Here is a 16,225-nt window from a genome sequence, read left to right as displayed (position 1 = left end):
TCACAGGCAATGGTGCAAAGAGAGCAACAACAAAAAGAATCCCTGGACCATTTTTTAGATTACATTTATTTATTTGCATGTGCGCGTGTGTGTGCGTGAACACTTAGGGACACATATGTATGCAACAACACCTGTGGCAACCAGAGGACAACTTGTGGAAGTCAGTTCTCTCCTCCTACCATGTCAATCCTGGGGACCAAACTCAGGTGTTCAAGCTGGGCCAACTTGGCTGGCACATCCCATGGCATTCTTATTAGAGGCCAACATTTCTTAATGCACCCCCAAAAATGTTGCACACAAGACACAGGTATATGGTTTTGTTAGGTATTTATCCTCTAGGTACTGATTACCCATTGCCAGTTAGAAATAACCTATCCAGTGGTTGAGGGCAGAGCAGTGACGACAGGGATGATGGGAGACAGCCAATGGTACCATCTTTGCTGTCAGCGACAAGCTACAGTCCACCCAGCAGGCGCTGGCTGTGGCTAGATGGCCTCCATAACTGCTCCAATCACAAGCCCCAAGACTTGCATTTAATCCTGAAGTTTCTCCTCGCATGTGTTTGATGTCTGTCCTTAGCCTGTGGTCTCCTCTTCTCTTGGTCCCATCAGAGGATCCAGAGTCCAGCCCCTCTGTCCAAATGCAAACAAGAATGTTAGTATGTCCTGACCATCTGAGCTCACTGTGTGCTCGACTGACCTAGAGCCGGTGTGTGTCCTGTGGTCTGATCTAAGTCTTTCTTTTTGACAGCCTTTCCTTTATCATCCTGGCCTCATATACCAAGTACAAACCCACAACTCATATCCTGTGGCAGACACGGCTCACGTTAGGTAGCGCATGCAAATGAGTTTCAATCAAAGGAGTAAGGAAATTAAAATTGTCACTGTGCATCTTCCTCAATTGGCCTTAGAAGCTTTTATTGCCCTTGGCACACTGGTATTTTATGTGGGCAGGGTGAAACTGACTGTGGTCAGGGTGAGATTTTAAGCTTTTGATTTGTTTCCCCTTATTTTGAAGGGGTTAAAAAGTTGGTATGTATTTTTGGTGTGATTTTAGTGCTGGTGTTAATTGTCGTCACATGCGTGTGACTGAGAGCCAAAAGAGTGCCAAGTCACTGTTACTAGACTCCTCTTCCTTCACAGAGTGTCTTCCCAGGGGCAAGTTGGACGCCAGGGGTCTTAGCTAGTTTCTCTCCTCTCACTTCCATTCCTGTAACATAACAGTGTTCTTAAGATATAACCCTTGCTCTTTTAAAAATATATATTTTACCAGGCGGTGGTGCACACGCCTTTAACCCCGGCACTCAGGGGGCAGAGGCAGGCGGATCTCTGTGAGTTCGAGGCCAACCTGGTCTACAGAGTGAGTTTCAGGACAGCCAGGGCTGTTACACAGAGAAACCTTGTCTTTAAAAAAGTGTGTGTGTTTGTGTATGTGTGTGCACACACACACATTTTATTCTGATTTTATGCGTGTTTTGCCTTCATGTATGTCTGCACAATGTGAAGGAGGCGATGTCTGTGAGTCCCTTAGAACTGAAATTTCAGATGGTTGTGCGCTGCCACAGGTGTGCTAGGAATCAAACCTGGGTCACCAGAATGAAACACAGTGTTGTCTCTTATGCACATGGACAGGGCACGCACACACACGCACACACACATGCACACACACACACACACACACACACACTGCCAATAGACACTCCAGCTCTGCTTCATCCCCCCTTAGCCGGATCACCGGTCCATCTTTTCCTTGTTTTTATTCTTCTGGTGGCCATCATCATAAATTCAAAGATCTCTTAACTCATTCTTTACTTTTCTTCATGTTCTATAAAGAAAGCTTCCACATGGGAGCAAGGCAGTTTGCCCTGTGGCCTCTCTTGCAGCCGTCAGCAACTCAGGACTAATCTCTAAATTTTTTGAGATTTGTTCATTCTTATTTTATGTGTGAGTGTATGGCCCGCATGCATGTCTGTGTTCTGCACACAGTGCCAACAGAGGGTCAGAAACTGGAGTTTCGGACAGTTGTGAGTCCCCATGTGGTGCTGGGGCTTGAACCCGGGTCCTTTGGAAAAGGAGTCAGTACTCTTAACCACTGAGCCATCTCTCCCGCCCTAAATCATGACTACAACAATTTTCTCAATTATCAACTTTAGATGTTACATGTCTATTTCCTTATTGAAAAATTAAGACTTATTTCATGCTTTTTGGAGGGTGCAGAGTTGAGGCAAAATCTCATTTATTCATGTTGGTCATAACTCACATTCTTTTAAAAAATATACTTTGATTCTATTAAATTCATGTAAATGTGTGTGTGTGTGTGTGTGTGCATGTGAATGTGTGCTTGTGAGTTCAGTGCCCCCAGAGGCCAAAGGTGTCAGATCTCCTGGAGTTAGATAATTGTGATCCACCTTGTGGGTGCTGGGAGCCAACTTGGTCCCTATTCAAGAGCAGCAGTGCTCTAACCACTGGGCCACCTCACCTGCCCAGTAACATTTTATTTTTTATTTTTAGTTTTTTTTTTTTTTCTTGCAACAGGGTTTCACTTTGTAGCTCTGGCTGGCCTGCAGCTCCTGTATAGGCCAGGCTGGCCTCAGGCTCACAGAGGTCGCATAGGTATCCTGTTTTTCTTTGTTATGATTGTGTACATACGATGCACTTGTGGAGGTCAGAGGGCAACTTTGCACAGCTGGTTTTCTCCTTCTGCTTTGCTGTGGGTTCTGGGGATCCATGCTGGCCTGCCTCCGACTGGATTGTAGGTATGTGCCACCAATTCCCTGTCCTTTAAAAAAATAGTTTTAAATTTCTGGTTCTTGTTTTGTCAGCTGTAGGCTCTGCTGTCTCGGTGATTCCTCCTCTGGAAGATGGGGTGTGGTGCCTTTTTGTTTCTGCTGTTTTATTTACTTAGTGAGTGGGGGGGGTAGGGGGTTTGAGTGTGAGTGTGTGTGTGGTAGGGGGTTTGAGTGTGAGTGTGTGTGTGGTAGTGGGATTGAGTGTGAGTGTGTGTGTGGTAGTGGGATTGAGTGTGTGTGTGTGGTAGGGGGGTTGAGTGTGAGCGTGTGTGTGTGTAGGGGGTTTGAGTGTGTGTGTATGTGTGTGTGTAGGGGCTTTGAGTGTATGTGTAGGGTTCAGAGGATAGTCCCATGGAGTCAATTCTTTCCTACCTACAGATTTATCTCCCTGACTATTCTATACTTATTTTGTTGTTTATTTGTTTGCTTGTTTGTTTTTTGAGACAGGGTTTCTCTGTAGCTTTGGATCCTGTCCTGGAACTAGCACTTATAGACCAGGCTGGCCTCAAATTCACAGAGATCTGCCTGCCTCTGCCTCCTGAGTGCTGGAATTAAAGGTGTGCATCACCACTGCCTGGCTATTTTATTTTTTATGTGTATGAGTATTTTGTCTACGTACATGTAGTCTGAGTACCACATGCATGCCTCCAATAGGGGACCAGAAGAGGGCATCAGATCCCCTGGGACTAGAGTTACTGTGTTAAGCCCCCATGCAGGTGCTGGAGATGGAGCCTGGGTCTTCTGGAAGAGCAACAAATACTCTTAGCCAATGGACCATCTCTCCAGCCCCTTTTCTAATTATTTATTTATTTTTATTTTATGTGCATGGTGTTTTGCCTGCATGTATGTCTGTATGAAAGTGTCAGATCTTGGAGTTACAGACCATGTGAGCTGCCATGTGAGTGCTAGGAATTGAACCCTGGTCCTCTGGAAGAGTAGTCAGTGCTCTTAACCACTGAGTCATCCCTTCAGCCTCCTCCCACCCCCACCCCACTGCTATCCTTTAATGATTTTGTATATTATGTCCTTGACCCGAGTGGAAACTCCTTGAGAAGGAATCAGGCTTTCTGTGGTGTCCTCACACAAACCGTAGTGATGGTAAGTTAAACCAGCTTCTGTAACAGATGAACTATGACCTCATTGCCAAATGAAGTGCTGTTAATTGTCATTGCTGTTAGATTATACATATTTTATTAATTATAAATATATAAATATTAAAAATAAAATCATTAAAAATATATAAGTTAAAACGTGGAGCTCCCACACTGCCAGTATTTCCTTTGCATGATCCTTTTTAGGCTTCCCAAGAAGTCTGTCAGTGTTGTGTGCGTGGACTCATTCACAGTGCAGTTTTTCTACAAAAGAAACGTTCATTGTGTGAGTACATCAGGTCTCCCTATCAGGCCTGCGTGTTCGGCCAAGCTGACCCTGGTGTCCTCCAAAACAATGTTCAGACCAGGGCTTCCAGACTATCTTGGCCTGAGTTTGACTTTCATGAAGCCAGCAAGATCTGGCCTGCTCTTGGTATGCGCTATGGTCACTACTGGTCTGCCTTCGGGGTACCACAGCCTCTGGAGTGGCGTGCCACAGACGGGATGCAGGAGGGGGAGCAGAACATGCAGCCTCAGACCTGGCTGTGTTGTCGCTCGGCCTATGAAGCAAGATGCAAGCCTCGCTGCCCTCCTACCCCTGCAGCAGGTACATTTCAGAGTGGGGACAGTGACGTAACAAGAAGTCTAGGAATCCTCTCCATGCTGATGCTGCAGTTTGGGTATCAGTGCCACCATTGTTACGTAGCTTGAACTGGCCACCTTGCTCACGAAAGCTCCAGTTCCCAGTTCGGGAACTGTGAGGTGGCCGTGCTGAGTTTATCCATCAGTGACAATCACTGTTATCCCTGTCCTGCCCTGTGACGATGGCCCTCCATCCTCTTCTTCTCCGCTTGCTGACATGTTCCCTGCCACCCAGTGTGAACAAGTATCACTTGGAACGCACCTGGGCTCCATCCTGACGGCAATTCTAGCAGCTTCCCTCCATCCCTGGGACAATATCCAAAGGCTTATATGAGCCCAGCTGCTAAACCTACTTCTTTATTTTTGTTTTGTTTTTGGAGACAGAGTTTCTCTGTGTAGCCCTGACTGTCCTGGAACTCACTCTATAGATCAGGATGGCCTCAAATTCAGTGATCTACCTGCCTCTGCCTCCCTAGTGCTGGGATTAAAGGCGTGCACCGCCACTACCTGGCTTAAACCTGCTTTCCTAACTCTGATCCAGCCGCACTAGAACACATGCATTTCATCAGGGCATTTGTCCATTAATCCCATAGCCTGCTTCCTCACTTAATTCAAATATCTGCCCAGAGAATCAGCCCGCTCCCGAGCCACCCGCTCTGTTTATCCCTATGTCTTTCTTCATAGCATGAACACAACTGAGCATTGTCTTGCTGCTTATCTCTTCTAACCACTTCACTAGAACATTCCATGAGAGCCAAGAGCTCTCTGTCTGCTGGTCTTTCATGCTGCTCCACAGCGCCAGGTCTTTTGTGAGCTGTTGTCCTGCCCTGCTTACCGGTGATGGAAGCAGGCCGCTGATGCTCCTGATGAGTCTTTTCAGGTCTTTGTGAAGCCGAGGATTGTTCTTCAAGCACAGAATCTCATCATGTGGGTTATAGAACTTGCGAAGTACCTGGGAAGCCTTACAGATAAGTTCCCTCTCCGTGGTGTTCTGCCAAGAGAAATAATACAGGAAGCTGTTGGCTGCTTGGCTTGGAGCAGGAGATTTTCCTACCTCAGGGGTGAGTCTGTTAAGCTCAGAATCTCTAGGCAAGTATTTCTGCAGAATTTCCCAGGTTCTTTTCCATGGAGGGTTTTATTGAAAGGGTTCCTTCAGTAAAGTCTCCCACCTAGGTCAATAGCAGAGTGTGGAGCATCCTCAGTCCCCATCTTTCTACCCTGTGGGCTCTCCTGTCTGCCTAAGGTGCCCACATGAGCTCTTAGCCAGCTGTGGCTCCTGTTCCTCCATGGTCCTGGGGACCCTCCATGTTTGCTGATGGCTGAATGCCTGCTGGGAGCATACGGCCCTACCCAAGGAGAAAGCAGTATCTGGACACACTCATAGTCCCAATGGAGGACTAAGGCATGTCCCCCAGAAAGCCAGAGATAGGAACCCAGTTGGTGGCCAGGAAGGGCTCTTGGGAGAGGGTGTCATTGTTCTGGGCCTTGGTTGGGGCTTCTGAGAGGAGCCTTTGCCATTGGTAGAGATAAGAGTTCCCGACTTTTCCCAAGGACTCGGGTCTCAGAAGATGGAAGGCACCAGTGGGAAGCCTGGAGGCGGGATGGGCTCTGTCTTTCCAGGCCTCGTGTTCCCTCTGGCTTCCCCTGAAGCTCGCACACATCACGGAGAGTGTCAGCGTGAGTCAGTGTCTGTATCCCACTGAGAGAAACTGCTGTCCCCTATGCCATGATGTGTGCACAATCCTGGCTACCCCGCAGCTTGTGCCATGGTCTGACATCACCAGGAGCTTGGCAGTGACGCTCACGGCCCACTCTCAGCCCACTGAGCCGGGATGTACCCTGAGGACACCAGGGCAGCTGACAGGCGATGCGCTGCCCAGGCAGCTTCTAGCTGGTTTCACTTCTCACGGTTGCCTAATTTTTTCCTGACTATTACGGTATACTTAACAAAAATGAATTCACTTATCCCACTAGCCAAAAGTAACTCTTCTACTGCTAATTCTTGGGTAAATATCAGGAATGGGGATGAACTCAGTGGTAGGTCACTTGCCTAGTGTGTGTGAGGGCCAGGCTCAGTCTCCGATACAGAAAAAGAAAATACCAAATATCTTACTAGAGTTTTGTTGGGTTTGAGACAGGATCTCACTGTGTACTCCTGGCTGGCCTAGAAGTCAAAGAGATCCATCTGCCTCTTCCTCCCGTGCTGGGATTTAAAGGCGTGCAACACCACATGGGTTTGTCAGTATGTAGTCTCTAAAAATAACTAAATTCAAAATGGAAAGAGACTGCACAAGTAGGGGCAACTCCAAAAGTGCTGGTCTCAAAGGCGACGTAGCCAGGGACCTTCGAGTTTTAGTTCCATCAATTTTGCCACCAAAGATGACACGCCACCCCACCCGCCTATTTTGTGTGTTTGCCTGAGAAAGTCCTGCCTGGCGGCTCAGGGAACACACGGTGACAGGCAGCCAGCCTTGCACCTCGCTCCTTACCACAAGTGAGTCTGTGGCTCACAAGAATGGCAGGAAACGGCTACCAAGGAGGCCTCTTCTGTGGCAGCAGCCGTCTCAGGGTCCCCAGCAGGTCTCCACCAGCCTTGGTCGGGCCCAGGAAAGTCAAATCCTATCCCTATTGTGTTCCTTTGTCTCCAGCTGGGCCCAGTTATCCCAGGGCTGGAGAGCCAGGGACAGGAGGATCCCTGAGGTTCAATGGGCAGCCAGTCTAGCCTACTTGCCAAGCTCCAGGCCAATGAGACTCTGTCTTTTAAAAAAATGAAAAAGCAACAATATAGCGGGTGCCACTACATGCACAAACACACACATGCATCCACGTGCATATATGTGAACACACACACATGCTTGAATACACACACACACACACACACACATACACCTTCAGAACATCTCAAGGGCTTCTGTCTTTAATTTTATTTTGTAAAGAAGAAATACCCAACAGGGCACTAGTGGCACACACCTTTATTCCCAACACTTGGGAGGCAGAGGTAGGAGGATCTCTGTGAGTTCGAGGCCAGCCTGGTCTATAAGAGCTAGTTTTAGGACACGCACCAAAGCTACATAGAAACCTTGTCTCAAAAAAGAAAGAAAAAAAAAAAGGAAAAGAAAAGAAGAAGAAATACCCCAGCGGCCGATGGTCCACCCAGAGGCCCTTCACAGAACAACCAGCTTGTGCTTGTCTCTTGCTTTTCCCCAGGTGTTGCAGCCATCAGTGTTGTCTGTGACACCAGGGGTCTATCTCAGAGCGGTCTCCCTACTACCAGCTGCGTGCTGCCCAGCTTAAAGAGGCTGCAAGCTTTGATCCCCCCAAAAGTTAAATTACTAGATTTTAGAAAGGTAGTCTCTTTGGGAACCCCAAAGAAGTAGTCTCCCTCAAACCAATTTTGTGGACTCCAGAAAATAACCTTTTCCTGATCAGAAATATCACACTCTGAAAGTAAGCAAGGCCGAGTCTTCAGGGGATAGACAAGAATGGGAGGAAGGGGAGCAAAACCAGGAGGTCTGAAGCATTTGGGGGGAAGCCCATGAGACAGGCGTGTGACAGAAGTCAGGGAAGCCTTGTTTTCAAGCTCATGTAAGACTGAGTAAGAGCAAAGCTAGCATGAGGGTAGGGGTGGGAACGGGGCACACAGTGGTCTAGATGGCCTACAATGAGTAGGTCCAGACTTGGAGCCAATGGAGGCTCGGCCAGCTGATGGCCTTTCTTAGACATGTCGCTTCTCTGCAGTTGGCTGTGCACTTGGTCACACAAACACTACACTTTCAGTTAAATTCCTAGAACTACCGGCCCTCATATGACCTTCAGAATCAATCAACCTTTGTATTCCCACATGTGGATAGCAAGGAGGCTCCAACATATATGAAGATCTGCCAAAAGCCAGGTGACCAGTGAATGGCAGAACCGCAGCCAAAACCAAAGGTTCTCACACCCAGACTTGGCACTCCCTTTCGGTCCAGTTCCCGGGAACTGGTCCCTGTCCTGGATTTCGGTAGGACAGGACAGTAGATTTGACTCCTGGTTGGAAGGACTCAGAGAATCAATAGATACTTAAGGTTACATAGCAAATAAACAATGAGATAGATATGCACACACACATATAGATAGATAGACATGTAGATCACACATATATGCGTGTGAATCTTTACATATATACATACATGTACATTTGTCCTTCAGAAACATCCTGGAGTAATCTTGCATAAAATGAGATCATCCAGACAAAGTTTCCACATGTGAATCAGGAGGAACCCTGGTCACGGCCTGGGGTGCTGGCCTATGACCCTGACTACCCCAGAGCTGCGTTCCCGACCTAGCCCCCGTCCGGCACACGTGGGAAGCAGGCAGTAGGGAGACCACTGGTAAATCAAGGCTTTTGGGGTTTTCATTCTCACTTGTGTGTTTCCATGAAAACAGGAACTGAAGAGCACAGAGCTATTGATATGGAGGTAGCCAGTCATGTGTTTGTCAGAGAAAATGCACTATCAGCTGTCACATCTTCCCCTCCCACTCCAGGTGGAGGGGTGGGGGCGAGGCAGTATGGGAGGCAGAAAGGGGAGCTAGATGCCCAAGCAGATCTGGGATGGTCAGCCTCCAGCCAGAGGACAGTTCCACACTAGGCTGAGGGGGACTGGGGTGGGACAGAGTGAGCTGAGGATCCACACAGAGGGCCACCGTCCCAGCTGACTGTTAGGTGACCAGGCTGAGAAAGAGGAGATCTAGTGGTACCGTAGGAAGTCTCTTAGACAAAGTGAAAGCCTTCTCAACCTGTAATCTCCATATCTGTTTTTGAGAGAGTATTTGCTTTTTCAGAAATGCATGGGCCAAAGAAAGGGGGAGAGAGAGGGGGGCGGGGAGGAGGGAAGGAGGGAGAGAGAGAGAGAGCGAGAATTCTCAACAGACACAGTTGTGAGTCTACTATGTTATAGATACTGCCCAAGACTGGGTAGGGTTCTAGGCACTCCTGCACCCTGAGTTAGGAAGACACATCCACTCGTTCTATGACGCTTTCGAAGTCTAGTCAAATTCGAAACTGCAAACTACACTGGAGTAAGAGCCTCCCCGGTGTCTAAAAGTCCCTCCTTTGGGCCTGCCAGTTTTCTGTCACCAAAGTTTCTCATTCAGACTTGTGGGAAACCCTCCTCTTCCACCTCCCACAGATGCTGAAGCAGACCCCATGGCTCCACTCACCTCCCTCTCTGTAAAGACGTCTGATACGTTCATTCTGTCGGTGCACGGCGTCTTGACACAGACACGATGGAAAGATAAGCGTTAAATCCAAGTAGGACAGAGAAATCATCCATACACCTCTCACTCCCCTACCCCGAGGAAACTCCCTACTGCCTCGCAGTTGGAAGTAGCAGGATCTCCTGAAGTCTGGCTATGTCCTTAGTCCTGCCCCAACCACCAGCCACTGGCCTCTCTATCCGCTCAGGGCTCCTAGCCTAGAACCGCCGGCAGCATCACCTGATCGTCTGGGGAGATGGTGCCAGATAGATACTCACCCCTTTTTCTGTGACCTGGTTCAAAATGTGGATGATCTCTTTCAAGGCTCTGCCGTCGCATCCGTGGGTAGAGTTCCCAGTACATGCTAGAAGGCAGAGCAAGACAGCAACTACCCGGGGGCTGAGACCCATCAATAGATCTCTACTGTCAGTGATGTGAGACAATTAAGTTTATCAAGCGACGCTAACAATGCAATTCTGACAGAGACATCTCTATATATAGAGTTAAAATTGCTGAAACCAAGGGAAAATGAGTTTACATTGGAAATTTTTGTTACACCAGATTGTCAGTTGTTTTGGGCCAATCAGCACCTCTCTTCCAGGAGAAAAAATGCCTCAGAGAAAACAGGTAAATTTTCCTGTGAAATCAGACCAATTGGAAAATGAAACCCTTAAAAAAAAATCTACAAAGTTTCAGCATAGGAAATTACACCATCCTCAGCCCTGTAGATTAATCTTATCAGCGTGGGGTTGCCACTGGCTTTGCTTTTGCACAGAAGGAAGAGGTCGCAGGTGTCCAGGCGTGCTGGTGCCGTCCTGGGGAAAAGACAGAGTAATATCAAGAAAGTCTGGCGTGCGGGGCATCTGGGGTTGGCTGCTTCCTGCTATGGGGGCACCTTGGAAACTCTGGTGTCTTGGGAAGACTGACTCTGGGTTCTTCACTGATAGGAGGATGACGGAGGCAGAACTCCTCTTCTAGTCCAGCTGGTCTTAAAAGTTTGAGGTCTTTGGAGACAGACAGGTAACATCAAGTAGGACCTTGTTTGGGACGAGCAGGACTATGAGGTCTTTACCAATAAGGCGGTCCCGGGAAAGATTGACAATTACCCTTCCTGAGGTAGAAGCTTGAGGAATGGTTGCTTTAAAAAAGAAAGTTTTAAGGAGGTACAGAAATGGCTCAATGATTAAGAGCACTGACTGCTCTTCCAGAGGACCTAGGTTCAATTCCCAGCACCTACATGGCAGCCCACAAGCATCTATAACTTTAGATTAAAACAAAACTAAAAAGCAATGATTGGTAAAAATAAAAAAAAAATGGGCTGGAGAGATGGCTCAGAGGTTAAGAAAACTGACTGCTGTCCCGGAGGTCCTGAGTTCAATTCCCAGCAACCACATGATGGCTCACACCCGTCTATAATGAGATCTGGTGTCCAGAACACTGTATACATAATAAATAAATTTTTAAAAAATTAAGAAAAGGAAAAAATACAAAAGTTCAAGAAATAAAAACAGAAATAAAAAATTTATACACAGAGACACCCTGTCTCAAAAAAGAAAGTTTTAAAAATTAAGTATTTATTTTGTGTGCGTGCGTGTATCTGTGCATCCTACAGCGTGAGTGTGTACATCAGAGGGTGGCCTGCGGAGCTCAGTTCTCTCCTTCCACTGTGCAGGTCCTGGGAAGTGAATTCTGGGTTGCAGGTTTTTCAGCAAGCGCCTTTCCCTACTAAGCCATCTCACTGGCCCAAGAATGGCTGGCTGCTTTTCAGTGAACTCAAACAAACACGTCCCAGTTAATCGGAAAACAGCCAGCCATGTCTCCCCACTTCCTCAGCTGTCTCCTTAATCTAATGCATCTGGGCCCTGGTGAGATGCCCATGGCCCCACACCAGCAGTAAACACACTGACCCTGCAGTGTTCCTAGAAGTGAAGGTCTCTTTGCAGTGACCCCTTGGCTCCCATCTGCCATAGAAGCAGAATCCTACTCCCATGCAGCATCCCCCCAGTTCCTTACTCTGGGATTCCTGCCTCGGTTCAGAATTCCTGACTTCTAGAAGAACATCTGGAAACATTTGTTGCTATGGTTGTTACTATTGGATTACTTTCCCATTATTTTTATTTAATTAATAAAAATTGAGTATGTTTATAGTACACAAGCCTTCCTTCCTTCTTCCCTTCCTCCTTTTTTTCTTTTTTCTTTCTTTTTAATTTTTATAATAAAAATGTTTGAAGGGCTTACACTGAAACCCAGGCTAGCTTGGAAGTCATGTAGACCAGACTGGCCTCAGATTCATGGAAATTCTCCTGCTTCTACCTCCCAAGCATAGGGATTATCGGTATGAGCCACCACCACACCCATTTTTTAAAATGTACCTGTTGTAAAGCTGGACACAGCGACATGTTCCTGTAGTACTAAAGAAATATGGGAAGATTCATTAAAAAATAAAATAAAGAAATGCCAGGCAGCTGGGCAGTGCTGGCGCATGCCTTTAATTCCAGCACTCCGGAGGCAGAGGGAGATAGATGGATCTCTGTGAGTTCGAGACAAGCTGGTTCCAGGACAGGCTCCAAAGTTACAGAGAAACCCTGTCTCAAAAAAAAAAAGAAAAGAGAAGAAAAGAAAAAGGGAAAAAAGAAAAAAGAAAGAAAGAAAGAAAGAAAGAAAAAAGAAAAAGAAAATGAAAAGAAAGAAAGAAAAAAGAAATGCCAGACAGTGTAGGCACATGCCTTTAACCCCAGCTCTCGGTGGCAGAGGCAGGTGGGGATCTCTGAGTTCAAGGCCAGGACAGCCAGGACTACACAGAGAAACCCTGTCTCTAAAAAACCCAACCAAATAAATGAATTATTGCTCAGCATTGGTTTTTCCCTGCCACTTCTCTGTGGGTCCTAAGGCTTACGCGCTAAACCTCGCGGCAAACCTGTCCCTGCTGAGCGTACTGGCGGCTCTGAAGTTGATCCTCCACTGTGCAGATGGAGGCAGGGTCATCTCTGTTTCATTTTGTTCTTAGAATCATTTTTATGTTTTATGTGTCTGAGTATTTTGCTTTCATGTGTGTATGTTGGGACTTGAAGAGGGTGTAGGAACCCCTGGAACTGAAATTACAGATGGTTGTGAGCCTCCTCGCTGGTGCCAGGAACTGAACCAGGGTCCTTGGGAAGAGCGGCGAGTGCTCTTAACCCAGGAGCCCTCACAGAAGGGTGGGGTTCTTTTTGTTTTATCCTTTGTTTTCCTAGACAAGGTTTCTCTGTGTATCCGTCCAAGCTGTCCTGGAACTCACTTTGTAGACCAGGCTGGCCTCGAACACACGGAGATCTGCCTGCCTCAGGCTCCCAGTGCTGGGATTAAAGGCATGAGCCACCGCCACTGCCAGGCCAAGAGTGGGGTTCTTGAGAAGAGCATTTGGCAGATTATCTCCAGGACAAGCAGCTGTTCTGCTTGGGTTGAGGAGCTTGGCTGGGGTTGAACTTGCAGGTGAGCCAGGGTGGGGCACTGGGAAAATGGGACCCAGCTGGAGCTTATCCTCCATGACTGGAGGAACCCTGCTAAGCGACACGCTAGGACACTAGGATGGCTAGGAGAGAGCTGGACGGATCCCATAGGGTCCCTCTGAGCACTTGACTGCTGTGGCCACGTGGGAAGGACAGGGAGTCAGAAAGGATACAATGTGGGAACTCTCCGCTCAGGAGTGAGGTTCCTCTAGCTTGATTCAATGTTTGAATGAGGCCAGAGGGGAGAGGGTGGACTTCTCAGACACCAGCAAGTCTTCCCAAAGTCACCCCATGGTGACAGGTGACTGTGAATGGAGCTGATGAAGTCGGGAAAAGTTGGTGCTTGCCCTGCCTGGTAGGAGGGAGAGTAGAAGGCAGCAGCCGGCAGGAGTTAGTTGAGAGCAGGCAGGTGACTGTCACAGACCTTCTCCTGCCCTGTCAGCCGAGAGCCACTAAGCAGTACGTGCACCAGAGTGTGGAGTCCAGCAGGCAGCCCCTTGTGACTGTGACCATGGGAGAGCGTTAACTCTGGGCCTCAGTTTCCACAAAGGGAAAAGAAAGCTGCTTGCCTCCTCCCTCCAGGGCTCCTGTGGACAGTCAGGGAGCCATGGAAAGGGTTTAGCCCCTGTCACCCCCATGAAGAGGTAGCCACAAGGGATGTAGCTAAGAAGGCAGACTCTGGGCTGGCTGTTCTGTGTCTTCGCCTGTGGCCTTGGGCATACCCTCAGCCACGATCCCCAAACTGAAGAGCTGTACTTGGTTTTTGAGGTTGTCCTGAGTACTAAGTTCAGGTACTTAGATAAGCACCCAGGCCACAGTGGGCTCTGAGTCAGGGTGCTTTATAATTGATCATATTTTGATTGGGTGAATGACTGTAGTATTCTTTATAATACTCACGTCTGGACATTTGAGCTTTGTCACCTGGACGTTGTCCACACCTGTCCCTCCGTATGTATCTCCTTTTAAGTCTTTGGGTCCCATGCTTGTTTCTGAAGAGTTGGAGTGTCGACTCTTCAACTCCCAGATTTATGGACCCGCCTAGCAGAGGAAGCTGGTTCTGTCTTGCCATGGGCACTTCATTCAGTAAAAGGAGGTGGGTGAGAGAAACCCTGTCATGAAAAACAAAAACCAGAGAAACAAAAAAAGACCCAGAGTTGGGGGCTAGTGAGATGACTCAATGGATCAAAGTCTGATGACCTGGGTTTAATTCCCAGGGCCCACACAGAAGAAGTAAACTGTCTCCCTGCAAGTTGCCCTCTGACTTCCACACATGCATGCACACACATCTGTACACACATGCATATGCACACATCTATACACACATGCGTATATGCACACACTTCTATACACACATGCATATGCACACACATCTATACACACATGTGTATGTATACACATCTATATACACATACATATACACATACTTCTATACACACATGCATATGCACACATGTATATGCACACATATCTAAGAAAGACTCAAATCAGCCTCCTCTGAATCCAGCTCCAGATGATTCTGTCTGGGTGTCCCAGTGAAGCCAGGCTGACAGTAGAGTAGGGTGTGGGAAAACTCTATATGTGGTGATAAGTATCAAGAGAGAGTTGATGGGGTACCTGGCACATTAGGAGAAATGCATACGCATAAACACATATGAAAAGAAATGTAAAATAACCCCCAAACCCAGCTGTGGTCATGCCGCAGCCGTGGTGGCAGCATCACTTGAACTGAACTGAATGCACTTTGGCGTGAGTGAGGAGACCACTGTAGGTGACCTGGGTTTCTGGCCCAGGGAACTGTCCTTCTGGGAGAGGACAGTTTAGAAGGTGCGAGATAGGGTCGGAGGTCGGCAATGCTAAGCTGAGGGGCCTCTGTGGCTCTGCCCATGGGGGATTTTCCTTTGACAGAGTCCTACTGGGTTGAGAAACGTGTGGTGGTAAGAAGTGACCCACTAGTGACCTTCCAGTGATGCCGGAAGAGGGGTCGGTGACCTGGCTAGGAGTCCTGCACAGGCAGGGCCGGAAGCCCAGTGTCAAGAAGCGGAAGTGAGGGGTCACGGTCATCACGGCCAGTGGAAGGTGATGGGAGATAAGAGCAAGGGACTGATAAAATGGTGACGGCAGCACAGTGGCTTCCCAGTGCAGTGGGGACAGAGGTAGAATGGAAGGACCTAGACGACGTGGACGTTGTGGCGTGGCCTCCCACGAGGGAGGGCGGGCTGTGCCAGGCTCAGGCTTCAGGGAGGCATATGGCGTTCGTAATTCAGCTTTGATGGGATACACCTGAACTCAGGTTCCTCACGCACAGGACACACAGACTTCATCAGCTGCACCCAGCCAGTCCCAGCCTCTGCTCTCACCTGGGTTAGTCATTGTCAATAGGGGAATGAGGAGAACCAGGATGAGACCAACGTGGCGCCCACGTGCTAACCACTGAGATTGGTAATTGATACTAGGGCAGTACTTCTGTAAATATTTGAAATTTTCTAGAATAATTTTTTTTCGAGACGGGGTTCCTCTGTGTAGCCCTGGCCGCCCTAGAACTCCGTAGAGCTGACTCCGTAGACCAGGCTGGCCTCAGACTCACAGAGATCTGCCCTGCCTCTGCCTCCCAAGTGCTGGGATTAAAGGCGTGCACCACCACCACTCAGATTATAATAAATTTCTTCGAGGGTGGAGAGGTGACTCAACCATTGGTGACTCAGAGGTGACTCAGCAGTTAAGAGCATGTGCTGTGCTTGCAGAGGACCCAGTTAGGTCCCCAGCACCCATGTCAGGTAACTTACAACCACCTGTAAGTGACTCCAGCCCCAGGGGATCAGATGCCCACTTCTGGCCTCCTGGGGGCAATGCACACACACACACACACACACACACACACACACACACATACACACCTTTTTAAGTTAAAGATTAAAAAAAAAAACCCTGATATGGGGTCCTAGACATGGTGGCTCATGCCTTTAGTACCAGTACTTGGGCAG

General features: G+C 48.1%; 1 protein-coding gene across 2 annotated transcripts; it reads right to left on the bottom strand.

The window, feature by feature from the left end:
- Positions 1-87: 87 nt before the first annotated feature.
- Positions 88-10,233, bottom strand: Il4 (interleukin 4). Of its 2 annotated transcripts, none has more exons than XM_048437570.3 (4): positions 10,035-10,233; positions 9,721-9,771; positions 5,357-5,512; positions 88-632 (listed from the first exon to the last, which is right to left on the bottom strand). In XM_048437570.3, exons 1-4 carry the CDS (start codon positions 10,164-10,166, stop codon positions 576-578), a joined length of 396 nt encoding a protein of 131 aa, XP_048293527.3. In that variant the 5' UTR covers positions 10,167-10,233; the 3' UTR covers positions 88-575. The 2 variants fall into 2 exon arrangements, with proteins under 2 accessions (XP_048293527.3, XP_048293526.3); XM_048437569.3 differs by lacking the exon at positions 88-632 and adding an exon at positions 3,963-4,143.
- Between the last annotated feature and the right edge of the window lie 5,992 nt (positions 10,234-16,225).

This window comes from Myodes glareolus, chromosome 9 (assembly GCF_982192425.1).
Source record: "Myodes glareolus chromosome 9, mMyoGla1.1, whole genome shotgun sequence".
Taxonomy (NCBI): domain Eukaryota; kingdom Metazoa; phylum Chordata; class Mammalia; order Rodentia; family Cricetidae; genus Myodes; species Myodes glareolus.
Note: the sequence above shows the minus strand (reverse complement) of the source record. Positions and strands in the feature narration are given on the sequence as shown.

Excerpts from the sequence above, each read along its gene's own strand:
- Il4 (XM_048437569.3), bottom strand. The coding sequence starts at position 10,166 with ATGGGTCTCAGCCCCCGGGTAGTTGCTGTCTTGCTCTGCCTTCTAGCA. Across the intron at positions 9,772-10,034 it reads ACCAGGTCACAGAAAAAGGG|ACGCCGTGCACCGACAGAAT; the intron begins GTGAGTATCTAT and ends GTCTGTGTCAAG. Across the intron at positions 5,513-9,720 it reads ACGTCTTTACAGAGAGGGAG|AACACCACGGAGAGGGAACT; the intron begins GTGAGTGGAGCC and ends TTCTCTTGGCAG.